This window comes from Pimephales promelas, chromosome 13, assembly GCF_988280905.1.
Source record: "Pimephales promelas chromosome 13, fPimPro1.hap1.1, whole genome shotgun sequence".
In the NCBI taxonomy this organism is placed as follows: Eukaryota; Metazoa; Chordata; class Actinopteri; order Cypriniformes; family Leuciscidae; genus Pimephales; species Pimephales promelas.
Window position 1 is genome coordinate 10,424,122 of NC_142781.1, and position 22,465 is coordinate 10,446,586.

Sequence of the window (22,465 nt, forward strand, 5' to 3'; positions counted from 1 at the left end):
GGATTCGAAAACGGTAAAACTCAACTGTTTAACTCTGAGGGATTTGTAAAATGAGCCTATTCCCAAAAAAGTGGAGTATCCCTTTAATTCCATTTACATATAGTTTAGATTATTTATTTTAAAAACATTATAAATCAAAATAAAGTATTATTATATTTCATTTTTTTTTTTTTTGTCAGTCATTTTGCATGTTTTGGTTCGCTGACATTGCTTTAGCCAAGTCTTCAGAAAATTATCTGCTAAAATCGCTTTAAAAACTAGGTACATGTTCTTGAATATTCTGTTTTGGATATTTTGGGAAAACTTGCTAACTTTGACGTACCTTTAAGCTACAGCCGTCACATGCTTCTCGTTGAACTCCTACCACTGTGGAGCAGTCGGAGGGCGAGGTGTCTCAGCTCCAGTCAGCAGTGGGTCAGCGACAGGATTCAAGCTGGCTTTAAAACAAGTCGCTCCATCATTAAAATAGTTTTGAAAGTCTGTTAGCTGTTTTGAGTCACTTACTCATTACTGCCCTGCGGTGCGCTGCATTGTTAGCCGGGCTTCTTTGATAGCGGGGCAGCGGAGGGCTTTGTGCCGCTGAAACTGCTGTTTTTCCTTTCCGTTCTGAATGTCACTAACAAGGTCCACGGGAGAGCGTTTACCCCGCTGCACACAAAACTGCCTCGTCTCTACTGGGAGCGCCATTGGCCATTAACCGCATACAAGGCTGGCCCTGACATGTGATCTGTGTGCCATTACTGGAGAATGAATATCTCCGCTTTCACACACATATGCGTTCTGTACATACAGACACACAAAGTCGCTCCCGGGAGAGAAACAATGAGCCTTAAACGCCTCCCGTGGGACGTGTGGTTAGATATTCTGCCCTCAATGCTAATTTGTCTGATATTTATCGTGAAAAGCAACTCTTTTATGAGACCACTAACTGTGTTTGTGGTTTTATGTATGTGCACTGAAAAAATATGTGTCTTGATCAGTATTTTTGTCTTTCCAGTAAAATATCCTTAAAACAAGATAAAGATGTTAAGATAATGAATATATCACAAGACAAGTTTATCATTTTTTAAATGGTTTTAGACAATAAATAGAAGAAAATTTACATTTATTTAATTGTGTATATAATAATAATTTTTTTTTAGAAATAGTATTTTGAATAAATCTGAAAACAATTTTTGTAAGTAAATGTATCTTGTTTTGATGATTAGATATTTGAATCTTAAACTAGACAAAAATACTGATTAAGGTAATAATGTGTGTACAGTAAAAGACTTTGGGTTTACGCACACATGTACATTTCCGGCCCCCCACACACAGGTACACAGATGGCCCCTCAGACCCCGGGGAACGTCCCAGACGTGGGCTCCCATTCCTCTCACAGTCAGTCGCCCATGTCCCAGGAGAGAGGTGAGTTGATTTCCCGTTATAACATTGCGGCTAACTCTGACTCTACTTACAACTATCAAGAAAAGGGATTTTTTTTTTTTTTACTGATGTATATTAACACCTGCTATATATTGTTTCCTCCTCGTGGATATGAGCAGCTAAGAGGGCTGGTGCTTTGATTTCGAGCTCAAGTATGAACATTTGTTTGTTCGAAGCTGTAAGCAATAGCTATTATTGTAATTTCAGTTGTTTTCACCTACTGTATGCAAGTGAGATCACGATTAGGTTTACTGACAGCAGTAAGTTGACTTAATTTATACTTTGTGAAAACACTGTCCCATCTTATTGTGAGCAATTTACCTATTATTCTAAAGAAAATCCTTGTAAACTTGTGATGGCAAATTAAGATTTTGACCAGGTCAGATGAGTTGGTGCTGGCAGTGTTTCAGGAGGGCATTCATAACTCACATTCAGATTTGGTTTCAGTCTTACATTGAATGTGCGCTCATAATGATCCAGTCAGATCTCTTTCAAATCATGTTCGTTATTTTGTTTCGCTTAGATACATGACAAATTGCAGAAATAAAATGGTTGCAAATACCCCTTTAAATATTTATAACAAAAAACAAAACATTGACTGACTTACTGATCGGACATTTTGGTGGACGATTAAAAACCCCAGCTTTAACCCAAATTCCCTGTCACGGTTTAGCTTTTTCTGACTATACAAAGGCAAATACATTAAAGGGGTCATGAACCGGCTTTTTAAATTTTATTATATTGTTGTCTGAGGTCAACTTATGATGTTCGCTTGGTTTTTGCATTCAAAAACATCAAAATTAATAAGTATTAGGCTATTTTCTACCCTAGTTTTGCTCAAAAACGCTCGGTTTTTATTGGCGTCTCGCACTGAAGACTTGGAAGTAAACGCCCACTGCTGTGAGTGGATAACAGTTTTGCATATTATAATGAGTTTCAACTCACCCGTCGATGCACTTGGAAGAAATTGATTTGAAAACATCCAATGTAAAATGGCAACCGGAATGATTTGACCATACATGTTCGACCCGGTTCGACCCAGTGTGATTCGAGTCCGTGTGTTGCACAATTCCTGTCAGATCCAATATAGACGGCACAGCACCGTTCTTTACTCTTAATCGGTCTGCAAATCCAGTCTTGTTTACAAAAAAAAAAAATAGTCATAGTTCCCCACTTTGAAAAACGAGTCGTTTGCTGAGCCTGGTGTCAATAAAAGCTTTTATTGGACTAACAAGGACGTTTTCAGTTCTGAAACTTACAGGATATTCTTATAATATGATGACCTCTTAGACGTCAAAAGCATATTGTTATAAAAAAAAATAATAATTTACAAGGCTGTTTCAGAAAACACTTTTGTTGTAATTATGAATAATCTTTTCCGGTTTTAATTTTTAGGATTCGCACCTAACATGCAGCGCAATGCTCCTGGTCCCCAGTTTGGAGGCCAGCAGGCTGGACCTTCTATGTCCCCACACTCCTGTCCCACTGGCCCTATGCAGCATAATGTGGGCTCCTATCAGCTGGGCCCCTCTTATGGACCCCAGAGTGGGCAGTATGGCCCTTCAGGTAACACACTCACATTCCCAGTTCTTCTGCTTGCAAACATTTGAAATTTGAGGATTTGAGGTGAGGATTTCTTCGATAGCTTTTTGTGATGAACATAGAAAAAAAATTTTATTCTCATACAAATGTAATTTTTGTCATCATGCATTCATACATTCACACATAACGATAAGACATGCGAGAGCCAATGTTGTTATACAGTACATCATCGACGACAAGCCTAGTGCAATAGCTTAAGGCACCAAAGGTAAATATATGAATCTTATTTTGTCTTCAACGGAAGAAAGAATGTAATCTGGGTTTGGAATGACATGTGAGGGAGTAAATTACTGAATTAATTTTTTTTTTGGGTGAACTAATACTTGTGGTTTCAGAAACAGGGCTTAGATTAAGCCAGGATTTGGATTTAAGTAGCTTTTATAAACATGCCTTAGACAAAAACATTACTGGTTAAATGTGGAGATAAAACAATGTCATATTTTAAGATATGTCAGTGCATACTAGTGGTTTCAGTTAAGACAACTCAAACATGCATTTTAGTCTGGGACGAGGCTTTAAGCCTTTGTCTGTGAAAACGGGGGAAAGTGTCTGTTGTTGTTTCAGCCTTGTGCGTCTGTGAAAGAGACCCCATTAACAGGGCTCAGCAGTAATTCATCATGAATGTTATGGTGTGCAGATGTAATAAATGAATAGCTGCTAAGCATGCCTTTATAATGTCATGGCCTCCACTCGGCCTGATTGATAGTCCCTGTTGTCCTGTACTCTAATTCAAATGACTGACAGCCAGCTCAAGACAACAGGAGTGCATCGTGCTGCCGCTGTTGCAGGCCTGACACTGACTGAGCTACAGCGGCAGTCGACCGCAGAATTGTTTACACAGATTGATGGGATCCATGAAAAGATGCCTCAGTCAATTCATAGTTTGGAAGAACATCAAATTAAGCATTTTATTGTTTCCTGAAGTCTACTTTTAATGCAAACATTAATAATTTTGAGGGTTTTTTTAAACCATTTTCCCCTCTCTCTCACTTACCCTTAGACTAGTTTATTACATCTTGGTTTACATTGATTCATTTTGGCGCCTATATTAACAGGCAACGGGGCTTGCACTGCGTTCATCAGTAGCCTGGTAGCACTGCATGCAAGAGTTTCGGTGCTACGGCTAATTTTGTTGTGCATTACAACCTGAACTCAGGCTTGGTGGAAACGCCCTTATAACCCAGGGGCATAGTGGCTCAGGGGATAGCGCTGTGGCCACAGCAAGAAGGTCCTCGGTTCGAGTTCTGGCTGAGCCGGAAGGCAATCCAAAGACAAGAGGTGAATGAGAGGTGATTCTAAGGCTATCTCTCAGTCCAAATTGATTATTTGTGCAGCCGATTAGATTCTGATTTAAAATGACTGAATACGCCAAATAGGGCTGCACGATTAATCGAAAAAAAATCACGATCTCGATTCAAACATAAATGCGATCTCCTTTCTTAATGATGGCGATTCACTTCCGTGTATTTCCCTGCATTCAGATCATGCTGCATTCACGCGTTATATTGGTCACACTCACACAAAAACAAAACAATAATTCACAAATCAATCATGCGGACGTTTCATCAGGGAATGTCTAACTAAATTAAAGTTGTTGCACGTGAGCAGCGCATATTTTTTTTGGGCTTGCATGTTAATCAAAGGATTCACCGGGCGCAGGGGCAGCGCGTGAGCAGCAGTGAAACGCGCGCTCAATTAAAGTGAAAGCACACTTTTGAGGGACAAAATTAATGATTTCACTCAAAAAGTAGTTTCACACAATGTCTAGTCAGTTTTAACAAGAACTGAAGTACCTTAAAACTTATATAAAAATAATAGCCGAGTCCCATAGACGCCTGTATCTTTTACACGCCTGTGTGGCTGCAGGTTTGGGTAAATAAAAGCTCGTCTCAAATAGGGCGGGTCTGTTTTTTAATTTCGGTTTGTTAATCTTCTAAAACCGTCAGATCGTCTGCTTTTTGGAGGCCGCTTTAGCACATATTAGTCCCGCCAAAGCCTAGTTTGATCGGCGAGTGATGATGTAGAATAGAAACTGCTGCGCTTGAAAGGGCGGAGAGAGAGAGAGAGAGAGAGAGAGAGGTCTTCAATCAGAGAGAGAGAGAGAGAGAGGTCTTCATTTTGGAGAGTTTTTGATATGAAGACTCAAATATTTATAGAAGATTTAGGCTACCCATTTAAACTTGTTTGGGTGAAAGTGTGATGTCTGATTATAAAAAAAAGCTATAGTAAACTAGCCAGAAAATATTAAATATAGCCTACACTTACTTTTAGTTCATGACTAATACACATAGGCTAGCCCCAAAGAACCAGCTTAAACAATTTAGATTTTTTTTGTTACTGCACTTTATTAGACTGTCTTGTGTTTTTTTTTTTTTTTTTTTTTTTTTACTTGAGTGCAATACATTTTGGATGGAGAAAAAAAAAAGAGAATCGTGTAAGAGAATCGAGATCTCAATTCCCATGGAGAAAAATCGTGATTCACATTTTAGGAAGAATCGTGCAGCCCTAACGCCAAATACAACAACAACTGCAACATGGAGGGGTTTGTAAGAGAGATGTTGTCTATTTCAATCTAGTGATCTAGTAATTTCTGTAAACTCAAGTAACTTGGCAATAGAGCGGCAGTGGCTCAGTGGTTCATGTAGGTTGTCTACAAAGGCTGATCTCATGAAGTAGCGTGTGCATGACACGCCAATTCGTATTTCGATTTTTGGCGTGCTATCAAGACGCATAATCGCTTTTCAGCGTGTTTATGAACGCCGTTGACTTAAAATTATTACTGTTTATATAAATATATGACTTACCTCAACCCCGTCCCTAAACCTAACCGTCACTGGGGTTAATGACGTTTATGAGTGTTCCCTTACCATCCTAGGAAAAAAAGAGATCGCTCCCGAGATGTAGATCTACATTTTGCTTCATTTCGCGCGGACATTTGACGGCGTGTACAGACACGCGGAATCACTCGGACGTTAATGGCGTAGACATACATGCATAAACGCGGATAGCTCAAAATGCGTAGAGATAACACGCCACTTGACTCGAAAGTGGCGTGTATGTTTACGCAAAAATCATGATGTCATGTTGACAAACCAGAAGGTTGGTGGTTCAATACCCAGTTCCACCTGACCAAGTGTCGAGGTGTCCATGAGCAAGACACCTAACCCCAGTTGCTCCCGACGAGCTGGATGGCGCCTTGCATGGCTGACACCGCCATTGGTGTATGAATGTGTGAATGCGAGGCAATATGTAAATTGCTTTGGTGGCCATTGGGTCTGTGAAAGCGCTATATAAATAGCCTGGGAAAACCCAGACAACTTCCGGCAAATTTAGATTTGCTCTTCAAATTAGTCTGGGAAAGAGCTCATTCAAGACCATTTCCAGTCCTCCGAAATCGCGGCTCCAATCAGAAACGTTGGGGCGGGCTTTACACGATGACGACAGCACAGCGACGGTGAAGCAGATTTTGTATATTCACAAAGCGGTGTGATGGTTATAGTTGAACACTGTCATTAGCCCTCTATAACCGCCAAAGCTATGTTATTAAAATATTTTTTTTTTCACAAACATTTTTTTTTATCATAGAGAATGTTTAAATTCTAATATCAGCTTACGAGGGATTCGGAGGCAGAGTTAGTGGTGCTTCAGAGACTGCTACTGCTGGAGATGATTCAGGAGAGGTCTGTGCACCTTTACCGATCAGAGCGCGCGCTGACACGGAGTAAAGCCTTGTTTATACTCAACGCGTCCGCACGAGCGTGAAGGTGTGCGGCAAAAATGATTTGAAATGAGTTCGGTGCGCAAGGCCGACCCCATTCCCCTTGGATGTGTGCACGACTTTTTTTGTAGCGGCGCCGCGTCCGAGGATGAACGACTTCAATCCGAATCTGCCCGAGCATGCACGTCTCACCCATAGACAGTAAGGTCTCAGTTTGCGTACGTCTAAATTGCAAAGTTCATTGCGGTTAAGATTTTGTTTACTGTGTGTGATTTATATAATGGAAAGCACAATTTTAATTTTAAATAAACGTAGAGCAAGTAGCTAATCAGATTGTCTGCTCGTTTATTCAAATAGACGAACGTCGTTCTGCAAACGTCATCTCCTTCAGCGCTCTGATTGGTTTTAGGTCTATCCAATTGCGCCCAGGGATACTTGAGCTACGCGGAGCTACGTCCGTTGGTGACGCCCCTTTGGAAATGATTTGTCTATGAAGCTTTGCCAGACCATAACTCAGTTACAAACTGAGAATGGTTTGGTTTTACCCAGCCTACTATATAAATGCAGTCTATTTACCATTTTACCATATTTAAATTGTACAACATGACAATGTGTAGATGCCACGCTTGTCTACTGCGTCTTTTAAGGCAGCGGCAGAACTGTTGGAGGCTGGTATGCACAGCTTTTTTCCATTCATTTACAAACATGCTCTGTTATATTGTCATTTTCTGCTCGTCCGGCAACAACGTACGCAACGTGACATAAGAAAGTCACAAAATCCAATCAGAGCGGTCAGACTGAAACGGATTTCCAGAAATGCGATTTGAATAGGATTTCAAAACATCTATGGATGTAACTTGAAACGGATTTGTAAAAATCACATTCGACATGATTTTTTGCCGTTCACACTAGCTAAATCTGAATGGATTTCAATCGAATATGCACAAAAATTGGATTTGGACTGACTGCCTGACTGTAGCCTAAGTTGTCCTTAGGTGTAATAGCATGTGTATAAGAACTGTGATGAACTGGCCATCTGTCCAGGGTGTTACCCTGCTTAAGACCCCAAACACTAGAGTTCAGCATCACCACAACCTCAATAGGACAAGCAGTTTGGAAAATGATTGGATAGATGCATGTAAACCCCCACCTTATATAAATTATTTTTCATAATAATCAAGTTTTAGCTCCTGTACCTTTAAGGCTGAATCCCAATTCTCTGTCTTACCCCTAGCCCTTACCCCCCCCTCCACCCCTTACCCTTGTCCCTCGAAACCGAGTGGTAAGCACTAGTGCAAACATACCCCTATGAAATGAGACACCACTCGGTTACGTAATCTTGCATCGTCCGTAACTGGCGTCTGTGTCACCCGGGGCAACAAGTGTTGATCACAAACTTCTCAAAACTTTCAGGATGCCGTCAAAATGTCCGGGATTGGGCTTTTGCTTTCTGTTTTCACTATTTATTATGTTTACATGCACAAGGTGTTGGTTCAATCGGACTGAATTCATTCATTTAAATCGGTGAATCTGAATGTATTGTTGATCTAATATTCCCGTGTTTTCGTCTCAGTCGGGATCCGTTTGAAGCTGAATGCATCATCTGAGAAGCTGATCACGTACGTGTCAGTGTCAAATAATTTACACATAATGAATGGCGACTGTAGAAAGCAAAAGCTGAATCCTGGACATTTTGGGTGATCTTGAAATGTGGGACTGAAATCAGCAATGTAACGTTAGCATAGCCTAGCGTAGCAAAGTAGCGATTTTTAAAAACTTTAAAAACGTTTCAATAAACAACACAGTTGCAAATATATATGTACATAACTGTGTAGAGCACAAAACAAGACGGTCATATTTTTTTTTATCAATCATTTAAGCGAAAAAACTTTTGAACTCTGGATGGTATGCCCGCCATTGTTGCCAGTTGCGCAGTGCATATCTTACCCCTTGGTTTCAAGTAAGCTCGCGAAAATTCTTGGTCTTAAGGGGTATATACACCCCTTCACCTTACCCCTACCCCTAGATCAAAATGAGAATTGGGATAGCCCTTCCTCTCACATGAACGCGCAAAACTAAGGGGAAGGGGTATGACAGAGAATTGGGATTCAGCCTAAGACTTCTAAATGGTAATTACCTTTATGATTGACTAACCTGTTCACATGTGAAACTGACCAATGTAAGTCACACTTACATTCATTAAGGACTCTCATTTTACTGAATAGTGTGTTGATGTGTAAAGACAACTCCTCACTAACCAAACCAAAACAACTAGATTTTGGTCAGGGTTGTCTCACCTGCCTACTGTATTTGATGAAATCTCGCCCTCTTCTGTTGGAGGTCTGTCACATACTGTGATTAGATATGGCAGAGGGATGACAGCCTTTGAGTTTTCTCTCCAAGAAGCAGGATAACTTCTTGTTACTTGTCGACGGTTTGTTGACAACAGTTTCTCTCTGAGACTCAAGCAGGACAATATATTGTTGCTTCTTCAGAGGCTCATTGGTCACTGCCATGGCCAAGTGATCACCCCACCGACTGAATGATCATTTCGACTGAAACAGAAGCTGATTTCTAGTCAGTAAGTCCATTAACTCAGCGGGGAGTTGAGTCACTGCGGCTGTTAAGGCTCCCCTGCTGAGAGCCAATTCTCCATCAACTATGCAAATGAGGATTATGATTGAAGATCTGCTGAAAAATCAGCTAGTGTAAACATTGGCGGTCATACAGTGCATTCAGAAAGTATTCAGACTCCTTCATTTTCATCACAATATTCTACAATCCATACTACCATAATGGCAAGGCTAAACCCAGATTTGTGATAACTGAACATTTATTACAAATATCACATTGTATTCATTGCAAATATTCAGACCCTTAACACATTATTAAAGTTGAAGCACCTTTGGCATGCTCTACAGCCTAAGGCCCCGTTTACACGATGGGAAAACGCCGATATTTCTCTGCGTTTTGCCTGTCATTTACACGAAAACGCCGTTTTTATCACTGAAAACGATTATTTCTAAAAACTCCGGCCAAAGTGGAGATTTCTGAAAACGCCGGTTATGTGTTGTCGTGTGAACTGGGAGAAACAATGTTTTAGGTTCTCTCTTGTCGTTTCTGAGGATTCTGATTGGCTTGAATGGCTTTGTCCTTAACCCCTACACTGCCGCCAATAGGTTTGGCATAGTTATGATGGCGCTCGACAGCGTATTTATGCGGGTGTGTAAACGATGTTATTTTTGAAAACGGAGAGGGGGAAAATATTCGTTTTGCTAAATACCAGGCTTTGTGTAAACGTGGCCTAAGACAAGCTTCTGTCATTCTTCCCTGGAGATCCTCTTAAGCGCTCTTTAAGTTGGATGGGGAACATTCAAATCCGGGATCTGGCTGGGCCAGACATTTACAGACTTGCCCCTAAGCCACACTTGCATGTCTTGGCTGTGTGCTTAGGGTCTTTGCTGGAAGGTGAACCTTTGACCCATCTGGGCTCCTAAGGACTCTTAAGATATCTTAGTATTTTGTTGTGTTCAGCTTTCCTTTTACACCGACCATTCACCCAGTCCTTGCCACTCATGAACACCCTCTTAGCATGATACTACAACCACCATGGTTTTAATGGTATTGCCAAGGTTATGAGTGGTGCCTGGTTTCCTCCAGACATGACGCTTGTAATCGAGATTCATCAGACCAGATAAAGCACAGTCTTTTAGATGTCCTTTTTGCAAATTCCTAGCATGGTTAAATGGGTTTTGCGCTGAGGACATGCTTTGGTGTTGTCACCCTGCCATAAAGCCCATATTGGTGTAGTGTTGTAGTGATGGTTGATGGTTGGCATGCATGATCTCTGGAGCTTAACCAGAGTGACCATCAGTTTCTTGGTCACCAAGGCCCTTCTCTTGAGGCCAAGGCCCTTCTCTCGCAGTTTGGCCGGGCAGCAAGCTCTTGGAAGAGATCTTAAACCTTTCCCTTTTAAGAGATATGGAGGCCACTGTGCTCGTGTGAACCCATTAATGCCGCAGAATTATTTGTAGCCTTCCCCAGATCTGTGTCTCAACACTGTGCCCAGACACATTGTTTGTACATTTGACTGCATGGCTTGGTTTTATTTTGATATGTATTTTCAGCTGTTAGACCTTATACCTTATATGATCATGTCCCATCAAATCAAAGCGTAGATACATCCTCAGAGATGATCTTGGAGAAATTGGATGTAACGAGGTAAACCCAAGGTTTGTCATTATGGGGTATTGATTGAAAATTGTAAATTAAAAGCATTTTAGCATAAGGCTAGGCTTATGAATTTTAAAGTGCATTTGATCTGCAGAGATTCAAACAAGCAAGGAAAATCCCCCTTTCCATTATACATTCCCTTAAAACAGTGAATTGTCTTTGACTCGAAGGTTAGTAGTTGATGTGAATTGAGTTGAAGGCAGGGAAAGTGGGAAGCCTTTGAGTCCTGTTGTGTCAGAACAAGCTTTGTCATTTTGTGTAGCCGAATTACAGAAACATTGGTCTTTAAAACAAGGTGAGATGCACATCTTTTTACAGTAGGCTTCAAACAGGGTTGCCATGTCCCAAACCCTCTGTCATCCATGCAACGCTCAGAAGGGCATCCGCCTGTATCCTTCACATTCATGGCATCTTTCCCTCTTTTTCACCTGAGGGAATGTCGAGATTAACAGGGATGGAGGAAAGTCACCACAGAGTGTCTGACAGCAGTTTGGCATTTCTCTGTAATTGGCATTGCGCCAGGTCCACTTCTACATCCTCGCAGACTGGAGTGTCCGTCCTCCCCACCGTGAAGGAGCTTGTTAAGGGTCTCAGTGAAACTACAGAATAGGGGCAAAAAGCCAGTATCCCCCTTCCTTTCCTCTCAACCTGCTTAATGTGATTTTGGAATACATTTTTAGTTCTCTTTTTTTTTACACTGGGAAAGTGGAAAACATGCCAAGACTCTCTGATTTCCACAGGGAACTCTTGAAACCTGAATGAACCAGAGATCTCAACGTTTCGACAGCTTGAGGAATGGAAATCCCAGTTCTAATTGTGACTGAAACGCTGCTTGGCAAGCTCCTCCTGCCAAGCAGCGATCTGGGCACGATTAAATTTATGCCCATTATGCACATCAGCATATTAGACGGAACTCCACGTGGTGGACATGATGTCTCGTCCCCTGAAAAACTTGACAAGAGAAACTTGGCGTCCAGTGGGTGTCAGGCTAAATGTCCTCAGACTGTTGATCTTGAAACATGTCATGAGGAGACATACTTTATTAACAACGGGCTCTCTGATGGCTTGCTGGGGCTGTGGTCCCACACTAGTTAAAGTGAAGAATGTCAATTTGGCTGAAATGTGTCCAGCATTCACTAGCTTCCAATGCTCTCCCACAAAGATTTGATAATTTGACTTCCTGAGTAGGAACAGAGAAAGAAAAGAATGATTTGGACTTCAAAGAGAAGATATCAAAATGGACCCCAAAAATCTGTTATTTATTTGTCCTCATGTCATTCCAAACCTGTTTCATTTCATGAATATACATTACATTGTGAATCACTTTCCCATTTAATAAAGCTCCCAAGAGTGTCAGCAAAGAACTACATAGGGCTCACTTAAGTGAAAAGCAACCTGATATTTAAGCAATTTTGATGTTAAAAGTGTGGCTTTCATCCATGTTCCCATGTTGGAATCCAGTGGATCAAAGAAAAAGAAAAAAATCCGATAAAATTATAGCCATTCATTAAGGATCCATACTCGAAATTGACCAAAACCAGATTGATAACATTACTGAGGCACATTGTGAATACTGCTAGGTTGTCTGTAAGGGAAAGGTAACTGTAAAATCAGCACAGCAATAGGAGTGATGCGCAGGTTGATCCAAAATGAGCGGGTGCCTGCGGTCACCCGCGGGTACCCGGAGTTACGAGTCATCCAAAAATATTTTTAATGATATTCGGGTCGCGGTCGGTTGGGTCGTTTGAAAAAAGATGCTAATTAAACCTTTGTATTTGTATAGTACTAGACACAATTTTCCAAGATATATATAGGCCTACACTTTATTGGCTGAATAACTGGCACGAAGATGACGCACAAGCTCAGTCTAAACAGTTCTCGGTTCTGTACTGGTGATCCGAGAACCGCTGTACCTGTGCGTTCGGTAGTACGCGGATGCGCAGTTTCAGCTGCTCGTGCTCATCACTTGTCTCAACAGTGGCACCAACATGTCTCAGTTCAGTGAACTGTTAGAGTTACTGGAGTAAAATATACTCCGCGATATTGGTTTATTTCGATTCGGAGGAACTTGTCAGGCATGTCTGAAATTGAGTAACTTTAGTAACTTGTGGATCAGCACTGACACATGACGCGAAATGTTTCAAACGATTCAGTTCGATTTAGTGTACTGGTTCGACCGGTTCACTCAAAAGAACCTGTTCAAAAGAACGATTCGTTCACGAACCGGCCATGCCTATGATCACTACAGTCTGCAGAGAGATGGAGGCGGCAAGAGAAAAGGTGAAGACTGGGGAGTGGAAGCTCTGCAAATACACGAATAGAAAGAGTAAAAGTGTGGGAGACATTTGAAAATAATAATGAAAGATGATGACAATGACGCTATGATGAGCATTTGCTACTTTTAAAAAATGCGGTCAGGATATTTTCTTACTTTTTTTGCGGTCCGAGTTGCGGGCGGGGTAGTTGAAAACGTTGGTCGGGTGCGGGTTGTTTATAAATTGGCCTGCGCATCACTGAGCAATAGCACTCAGTTTGGATTGTTTGGAAAAACGCACAAGATATTCTTTTGCATTTAAAAAACAACTAGAGGAAGCGAATATGGAATGTTATCAACAGACTGCAGGGCTCTTGAGACGTGTTTTGCTAACTCTTAAAATGTTCATGCATTGCATTTTTTTTATTTTTATGATATTTCGTGAGATGTACATAATGGTATTAGGACTTTTACATAAAAACTGTCTGGTTTATCTCCAGGTAACTACCCACGGCCTCCTAACTATGGCGGAGCACCAGGTGCCAACTACAGTGGCCCCGGCCCAGGCATGAGCAACAGTCTTGGCATGAATGCCAGCAGTCCAATGCATGGGCAGGGTCCAGGGCAACCCTGTGGCTCTATGACTACGGCTCGAGGACCAGGGCATGCAGCCGGTGGCCGGCCTTACTCCGCAGGCTCCAGCAGTGTGGCTCCGACCTCTCCCAACATGCCTCAGTCGGCTGGCCCAGGGATGGGTCCACCTCCTCCTAATGTCAGCCGCAAGCCCCATGAGAGTAGCCCTGCATCTGCCCAGCAGAATCCAGTCCCCTCGGGCCAGGCCAGGTAAATCAGAGCCTTAATTCATTTTAAGTGCCTTTCTGCTTTACTTGAACAAGATGATTTGGTAATGTTTGGTCTAGATTTCATCCATAATGGGCTCTATGCACGGCGTTATTTCCGGTGAAGGATTAAGGATGCTCGATAACTTCCGCCGATCATAGAGTCCAATGCAATACCAAGAATTTATATTGAATTTTATACTCCATGGTTATACTAATGAAACGTTAGTCACAAAAACAGATAAAATAGACACCCCTCGTTGTGTTTATGCTTCTTTTTAAAATTATATTAAATAAACATAAATATATATAAAATTACATCTAAACGTATGTACGCTTCATTTCAAAGACGGGAGGACAGTAAATATTGAAGACTCTGCCATAATCCCGTTTTCTCCGGTTTTCCTCCGCTTTAATCTACACAACCGGAAATGGACGAGCATCCTTGCGTCAAATGCGGAACTTATGCGTGCATATAGCCCATTGACCGTTTGCAAAGACCCGCCCCCCCTTAGTTACTGTCGCTATGTCCGAAAAGCTACGCCGTTCTCATGCAGTGAAAAATACATTGCGGAGCAGAGAGGAGACTATGAAAACATGCTGACAGACAGGACAGACCAGGTTACTTTTCGGTTACTTTTGATATTAAACATATTAAAGGAACACTCCGACTTTTTGGGACTTTAGCCTATTCACCTTACCCCCCAGAGTTAGATAAGTCCATACATACCTTTTTCATCTCCGTGCGTGCTATAAGTCTGTTTGACGCACCCACCGCTAGCCTAGCTTAGCACAAAGACTGGATGTGACTGGTTGCAGCTTTCATACTAATCCAAATGAGTGGCAAAATAACGCAAACGTTTTCCTATTTACATGTTGTGGTTTGTATAGTCACATAATGTACAAATAACAAAGTCAAATGAGACACAGACATCTTTTGACTGTATAAATACTATATTTTCTGAAGGGGAAGCACTGCTACTTGGGCAGAGTGATAACAATCACCTGAGACGCACCGTGACGAGGAGTAGAGAGTTCGCTTCGCTCAGCGTTGGAATAAAGAGTCAGCAATTACTAACGTTAGATAGAAAAGCAAGGTTTATCATGGGTGTTTGCTTTATTGTATGAGCTGTGACAATAAACAGGGGAGACCAGGTAATACAGTACCATGTTTCATTGATTTCCAACCAAAAACGCACCCAGATTTATAAATATCACATGAATAAATAATTATTATTACAGGAATCAATATATTTTAAATGCAATTTATTAGCTGAACCAATTGTAGGCTATTTAGCCTATATAATATAGGCTACAGTATTGCATTAGGCTACTATAGGATAGAATAAGGGGAAAGTAATAGCACAAATTGTTTTTGCACAATGAACTCACAGCCTATCGTACCCTTTTGCACGCTCAAGTTCGTTATTTCCATGGTTATTTCAAATTTAGGCTACTAGGCGCGCCGCGCGCAGGGTGCAAGTTCAACGCGGTGAACGCGCTCGTTTATTTTCCCCAAGCGCGTCCGCACCGCATCAAGATAAAAACATATTCATACCCTAATCATATAATAGTGTCACTAACGTTACATTAGATCTGGCTAAAGGCACTGTTACAGTAGGTCATCTAAAAACATAACGGATCACTTACCTCAGCTGCAGATCCACTTGTCCTGTCTGTGCTATCGATGGGATAGCCGTATCCTTCAGCACATTATGGTCCGTGTGGCAAATTCCATTTTTTCAAAATAGTCGTCCTCATTGAAATGTACCGAGCAAACATACTGTAATGTCCCCTGATAATCTTAGGTGTGTTTGGATAAATATCCAGAGTAAGTTAGCCATTTCTTCATCCAGTCAGCATATTTAGTTGGAATTCTGTGAAACATGGTTACCTCCCCTGTTTACAGTCGCAGCTATTTACAATAGAGCGAAAACCCATGACTCTAAACTACGCTTTTACTATTTATAAATTGCTGACTCTATTACCCAAACACCGAGCGAACTCTCCGCTCCTCACCACGGCTTGTCTCCGGTGATGCGGTTATTACGCTGTCAAAGTAGCAGTGCTTCGCCTTCAGAGAATAGTTCCCAGGTTTTATACGGTTCAAAGATGTCTGTGTCTCATTTGACTTTGTTATTTGTACATTATGTGACTATACAAATCACAACATGTAAATAGGAAAACGTTTGCGTTATTTTGCCACTCATTTGGATTAGTATGAAAGCTGCAACCAGTCACATCCAGTCTTTGTGCTAAGCTAGGCTAGCGGTGGGTGCGTCAAACAGACTTATAGCACGCACGGAGATGAAAAAGGTATGTATGGACTTATCTAACTCTGGGGGGTAAGGTGAATAAGCTAAAGTCCCAAAAAGTCGGAGTGTTCCTTTAAACAAAGTCTCACCTTTCAAATTTGGTCATTTTTAAAAATAAATTTAAACAATAAATACCATTTTGTGGCTCTTTAATGTGTCTGACAGATCGCTGTAGAGCATCAGTTAAAGGGATACTCCACTTTTTTGGGAAATAGGCTCATTTTACAACTCCCCCAGAGTTAAACAGTTGAGTTTTACCGTTTTCGGATATATTCAGCCGCTTTTCTGATATTTAGAAGAATACCAGTAACCAGACAGTTTCTGGTCTCATTGACTTCCATAGTAGGAAAAAAATATACTATGGAAGTCAATGAGACCAGAAACTGTCTGGTTACTGATATTCTTCTAAATATTACAAAATCGGCTGAATGGATTCGAAAACGGTAAAACTCAACTGTTTAACTCTGGGGGAGTTGTAAAATGCGCCTATTTCCAAAAAAAAGTGGAGTATCGCTTTAAAGCTTCTCGTGATCCAATCATCTCTTCCTTCTAGTTTATTTATAGCATTTATATCAAATAAACATGAATGAACATAAGGATGCCCCCCCCATGTTAATCTACCAACTCTTTGTCGGACAAAATGGCGGACTGCTTTGTCAGACAAAATGGCGGATGGCGAAGTATGATTGGTTAGATCACCTGTCAATGAAATGGATTGTTCTCCCAAAAATGAAAATTGGCTATGTTGTTCAAAACCTGTCTGACTTACTATCTTCTGCGAGGCAAACAGATTTGGTTACTATTGACTTCCATTGAATGTACAAAAAATATATATTTTTTAAAGATTTCACAGAAGAAATACAGTTATACAGGTTTTATTTGTAGGTAAACAACCCATTTAAGGTTACAAAATAAACCTCAGTTTAAAAAAAAAAATAACCCTAAAAAAAAAATAAAAATAATATTAGTAGCGCTCGTAATAGATTCTTATAGCCAATACCAATTTATTGCCGATTGATACCGATTCTGTTAATTTAAGCTTTTATCAGGAGCTCTGTCATAACCAATTATACAATCTCTCTACTCATGGAGCTTAAAATGTCTAAATACTGCATATTCAATCAGTTAATTTACAAAAAACATTCACCATCTTTTCATTGGATGTTGTTAATATTGATATCCCCTTTTTATTTGTTTTCCTGTGATTCAATAAGCGTTCTCATGTGAGAGAACAGCAAATGTGTGTGGTCGAGTGCTGTTAATGCCATTTATTCAGATAGATATTTATTTTGTCATATTCTCTATACCCTCCAGAAGCATTTATTATTCAGAACGGTACACCATTGTAACTTTTATCCACCATCAATATGTCATTTTGCTCATCCCTCACTGGTTGGCCTCCACTGGACAGATTTTATGTCCCCAAATAATGCTAAGGGCAGGATTTGGGACAAGGCCAAACATGATATTATTCAGTGCACCTTTGAGATTTCATTTGTATTAAAAGTGAACAGGCACCAAGGAGACCTTTATGCTCTTCCCCCTGCTTCAGGCCTCCCTTTGGCAGGTCCCTTGTGTACCCCGGCCTGTCTGGGCCTGGGGGGCGGCCAGCCTCCTTCCCTATCCCTCACCCCCATCACCCTCACTACAGTCCTGCGCAAGGCCAGGGCCAGCCTCACACTGAGCTGTTTGGGTAGGTTTAAGATTGGACCCATGGCTGGATGGCTTCCCTCTGCTTGAGTCTGCTCGCATCCGCTAGAAACGGCACAAGCCAAGTGCTATGCATTAGCTCCTCCTTTCTTCTCCACCACGGCTATGTTTTATTCTGAGCATTTAAGAAGACTAACCATATAGCTTTCACAGAGAGAGGAGAAGCATCCTCTGGAGAAAACGGAGGATGTTCTGTAGATTGGAGAACTGAAGCAGCAGCTTGTGTAGCTCAGAGATATAGTGGAGTGGAAGACTAAAAAGGTTTAGAAGGAATCGTTCACCCAAGAATGAAAAGAATGAGTCTTCATGTACTCATATTTGTCTTTTCCAAAATCTGTTAACGCAGCTTTTTTCCATTAATATAACTCAGAATTCAGATTTAAAATTGATGCATCGAGAAGAAAATACGCATTGGTTATCACATGTTGAGAAACTATAGCAGAAGGGAATATTTTCAGAGAATAATGATTTATATTTTGGTCTGTTACTCATGTGAAGTTATTGCTGTGACTTCACAAAACTTTGGATATACTGGAGAAGAGCTGTGGGAAAATTCTTCTATCAGTTACACTTTATTTTAAGGTGCCTTTGTTGCAGTGTAATTATACAAAGAATACAGAGTAATGTTAATTTACTACATGTACTATTATTTAATAAGTTTTGGGTTAGGGTTAGTTGCTTGTGAATATGCATAATATGCTGTTATAATTAAGCAAATGTAAGAAGTTTAACTGAACTGTAACCGGATATGAGTTTGGAGAAACATGGTGAACTTGTCCTTTAAGATATAATCAAAGATTAAATTGATTTTATATATATATATATATATGAAGAGTTCAGATGCAAAAGCCTCTAAGTGCCATTTGAAATTTTCTTCTAGAATGATCATTTTTATCAAGCTTGTATATTTAAGTTCAGTAATTTCACTTAAATTGCAATGAGGATTACCTATTAATTGTCATTTAAGTGAAATTACTGAACTTGAATATATAAGCTTGATAAAAATGATCATTTTAGAAGAAAATTTCCAATGGCACTTAGAGGCTTTTGCATCTGAACTCTTCATATATATATATATATATATATATATATATATACACATATTACAACTGCTTAATACACCTTTAAAATTAAATTTGCAATTACTTCTACAAATATTGCAAGTGCTGACACTAAAGACCTGCTTTTAAAGGCTAAAAGGCATATTGAAACTGTAGCTCTCATGTTCAACAGGGTGTGGAAATACTTCAAATTGTAACAATGCCTTTTGTCTCCAAACTAAGCATGTTTCGCCCACTTATTTTCTGTTTCTGGATTTAAAAGTGGACCTTTTGTTGAGACCAAAATGAACCAAGTGTAAAAACTGTTTATTTTGGCCCTGTGGTGTCGCAGCCATTTTTATAATCTCAGGCTATATTATTCTAATTAATAACTGGGTAGCCCTAGTGCAGTTTTTAGTTTGAGTCGAGATGTGATTTGCACAATTGTTGGTTGTTTTGGTAGCAGCAGTGTACAACTTTGACCGATTCTAGATTGCACCTTATTTAAGACTTAAAGTGTAACATGGACTACAAACAACACAGCACAAAGCAACAGCACTTCCTTTTCTTTTGTGCATTAATCCTGAATGTCTTAACCCTCTCTACTGTCCCTGCATATTTGTTGCTTGCCAGCTATTAGAAGTAAAGAAGAAAAGAAAATAAGTGTACTAACAACTTATCATTGAAATCTTCACAACTTAAACAGGCTCTTTTTAAATGTTTGTGTTCTGTTATCCATAGGCCAAGCGGTTACCAGGCTGGGTCCCACATGCTCGGAATGGCTCCTGGAGGCCCCTACAACCATCCACCGAGCAACAGCTCGGCCAGGATGACCCCTCAAGGACCGTCCTACAACACAATGCCCACAGGTAAGCGTGAGAGTTTTCATATATATCTCAGTGTTTCAGCGATCAGATTTCAAGATTACAAATATTTAGTGTAAGGAATGTTCCAAATGTTTTAATCAGGGATGCAAACACATGTATGGTCAAAAAGGAGAGAGGTAATCGAAGCCCTCGCCCCGCGGAAAATATCCAGATACTTATATTGCCACCAACCCCTGCCATCCCCGGCCCACCCCTAGGCACATATAGTAAACATGTTTCAGCCTTTAAATCATTTTTCACAAAAAAAAAAAGGTTTTATAAAAAACAAACCTCACATATTTCAGCCTTTAAATTATTTTTCACAAAAAAAGTGTTATAAAAAGATAAACCTCCCATATTTCAGCCTTTAAATCGTTTTTATAAAAAGAATGAGTCAAAAAATAAATAAATTACTTGACATTTACATTAAAGGGGTGATGAACTGAGAAATCAAATTTTCCTTGAGCTTTTGACGTCTAAGAGGTCATCATATTATAAGAATATCCTGTAAGTTTCAGAACTGAAAACGTCCTTGTTAGTCCAATAAAAGCTTTTATTGACACCAGGCTCAGCAAACGCGTTTTTGAAAGTGGGAAACTATGATGTCAAAGAGGATAAACCACCCCCCCCCCCCCCCCCTACAAAACTAGGGTAGAAAGTAGCCTATTACTTATTCATTTTGATGTTTTTTAATGTAAAAAACCAAGCGAACGTCATAAGTTGACCTCAGACAACAATATAAAAAATGAAAAAAGACCCCTTTAATGCACATTACCTTATCTTTTCTTATTAATAGTAAAATTAATAATGAGTAACGACAAAGAAGTTTTAGTAGCTAATAGATTTTCACCACCGAAAAATGCTTTCTGTAGCTCTGCTACAAGATTTACTTACGGAGAATAGAAAAACACCGGTAGCGTTTGGGCGCACCCCATCCTTCATGTTTACTGAGCTTTCAATGATGGGAGGTGCCGAAAAGCGCTAATGCATGAAAACCTGCAAAAAATGCAAACTCATTACCAACGCAAGATAACGCAAATCTAAAATAAAAATGAAATGTTCTCTGGATAAATAACCAGCGGGCAAATATTACAGACGATTATGGGATTATATAAGCCCCCCTGTAGTCAAGAATTTCATCACTTAAAACTCATCTATGATCACCAAAATGCCATATGACATGTTCTATGAATATGCAAATGAGCCTCGCCTCCAGCTCAGAGATCCACTCGTTGACGATCACACGTTGACCTGATTGGTTACGAGGTAGTTTGTGACGTCAGAAACACCAAACCGTGATTTTGAGACTGTCTTTGATTCACTCAGAGAAAATACTCCGCAATGGTGTCGACTTAAAGCATGTTAAAAACACCACATAGACGTATAAACAACATCACAAGACGGATTTTCATCCATCGGGAGAAGCAGAAATTGTGATCATGATTAAAATACGATTGATAGTGTAGCTTCCTTGCTGAGCAAAAGTATTTCTTTAATAAAAAAAAGTTAAAAACGTATCTTACTAACCCCAAAATGTTGATTGGTGGTGTATATTGAGAATATTCAATACATCTGGAGTTTAATGCCTTATTTTGCTTTCAGTACAAAGTTATTTCTTGACTACTTTGAATATGTACCTTTGTTTGGAGGGTGTGATCAGATGTTTATGGGTCTGAATTTCCTGTAGGACCTATGACAGGCTCAGGGGACACCATGATGCCCACCGATCCCAAACTGAGAGCTGAGCACAAGGAGGAGGGCGGTACACCAGCCACAGATCCCCCTAAGCCAAAGGTATGAAGACATCTTTCTCTCTCTGCTCACAGATAACTCTAAGTCCCTGTAAATAGTAACATTACTCTAAAACCTTCTCTGTAACAGCCTACAAACAGACTCTGACCTTTGCTTCAACCATAACTCTGTTAATATCTGCTCAGTAAAGGTGTATGTGTCCTAACAAGTGATAAAAGTCTTAGTCCACTTTCAAATGTCATTGGTTGAATCTCATGTTTCACATTCTTTGGCTGTGATTGTGTTTTAACTTGCATTTTAACTTTCATCTATCTTTTGCTGCTGGAATCTTGCGTTGTACTTGGGACATGGTGTGAGAGTTAGAATTAAACACCATAATTATGTAATTGAATAATTGGTTATAGCCTAATTATTATAATAATACCCATTTACCAAATCCACCAAATCTAGATCACCAATTTGCTTCCAGCACGGACATGTTCAATGCAGCACTGCCGAAAAATGAAACTTTAAAGGAGTTGTTCACTTTTAAAAAAACTTTTGCTGATAATTTACTCACCCCCATGTCATCCAAGATGTCCATGTTTTTCTTTCTTCAGTCGAAAAGAAATTAAGGTTTTTGATGAAAACTTTCCAGGATTTTTCTCCATATAATGGACTTCATTGGGAACCAAACGGTTCAAGGTCCAAATGAGAGTTTCAGTGCAGCTT

The 22,465-nt window shown here is 40.1% G+C and overlaps 1 protein-coding gene across 5 annotated transcripts in view; it reads left to right on the top strand.

Moving 5' to 3' along the window:
- arid1b (AT-rich interaction domain 1B) overlaps nucleotides 1-22,465 on the top strand; it is a 132,639-nt gene that overhangs the window by 86,942 nt on the left and 23,232 nt on the right. For 4 of the 5 annotated variants that reach the window (XM_039692287.2, XM_089118456.1, XM_039692289.2 and 1 more), the window contains exons 6-11: nucleotides 1,318-1,407; nucleotides 2,821-2,991; nucleotides 13,733-14,075; nucleotides 17,939-18,079; nucleotides 19,878-20,005; nucleotides 21,690-21,796. In XM_039692287.2, coding sequence (XP_039548221.2) covers nucleotides 1,318-1,407; nucleotides 2,821-2,991; nucleotides 13,733-14,075; nucleotides 17,939-18,079; nucleotides 19,878-20,005; nucleotides 21,690-21,796 — 980 coding nt within the window. The remainder of the gene's footprint in view (nucleotides 1-1,317; nucleotides 1,408-2,820; nucleotides 2,992-13,732; nucleotides 14,076-17,938; nucleotides 18,080-19,877; nucleotides 20,006-21,689; nucleotides 21,797-22,465) is intronic. The other variant, XM_039692288.2, reaches the window with a different exon arrangement.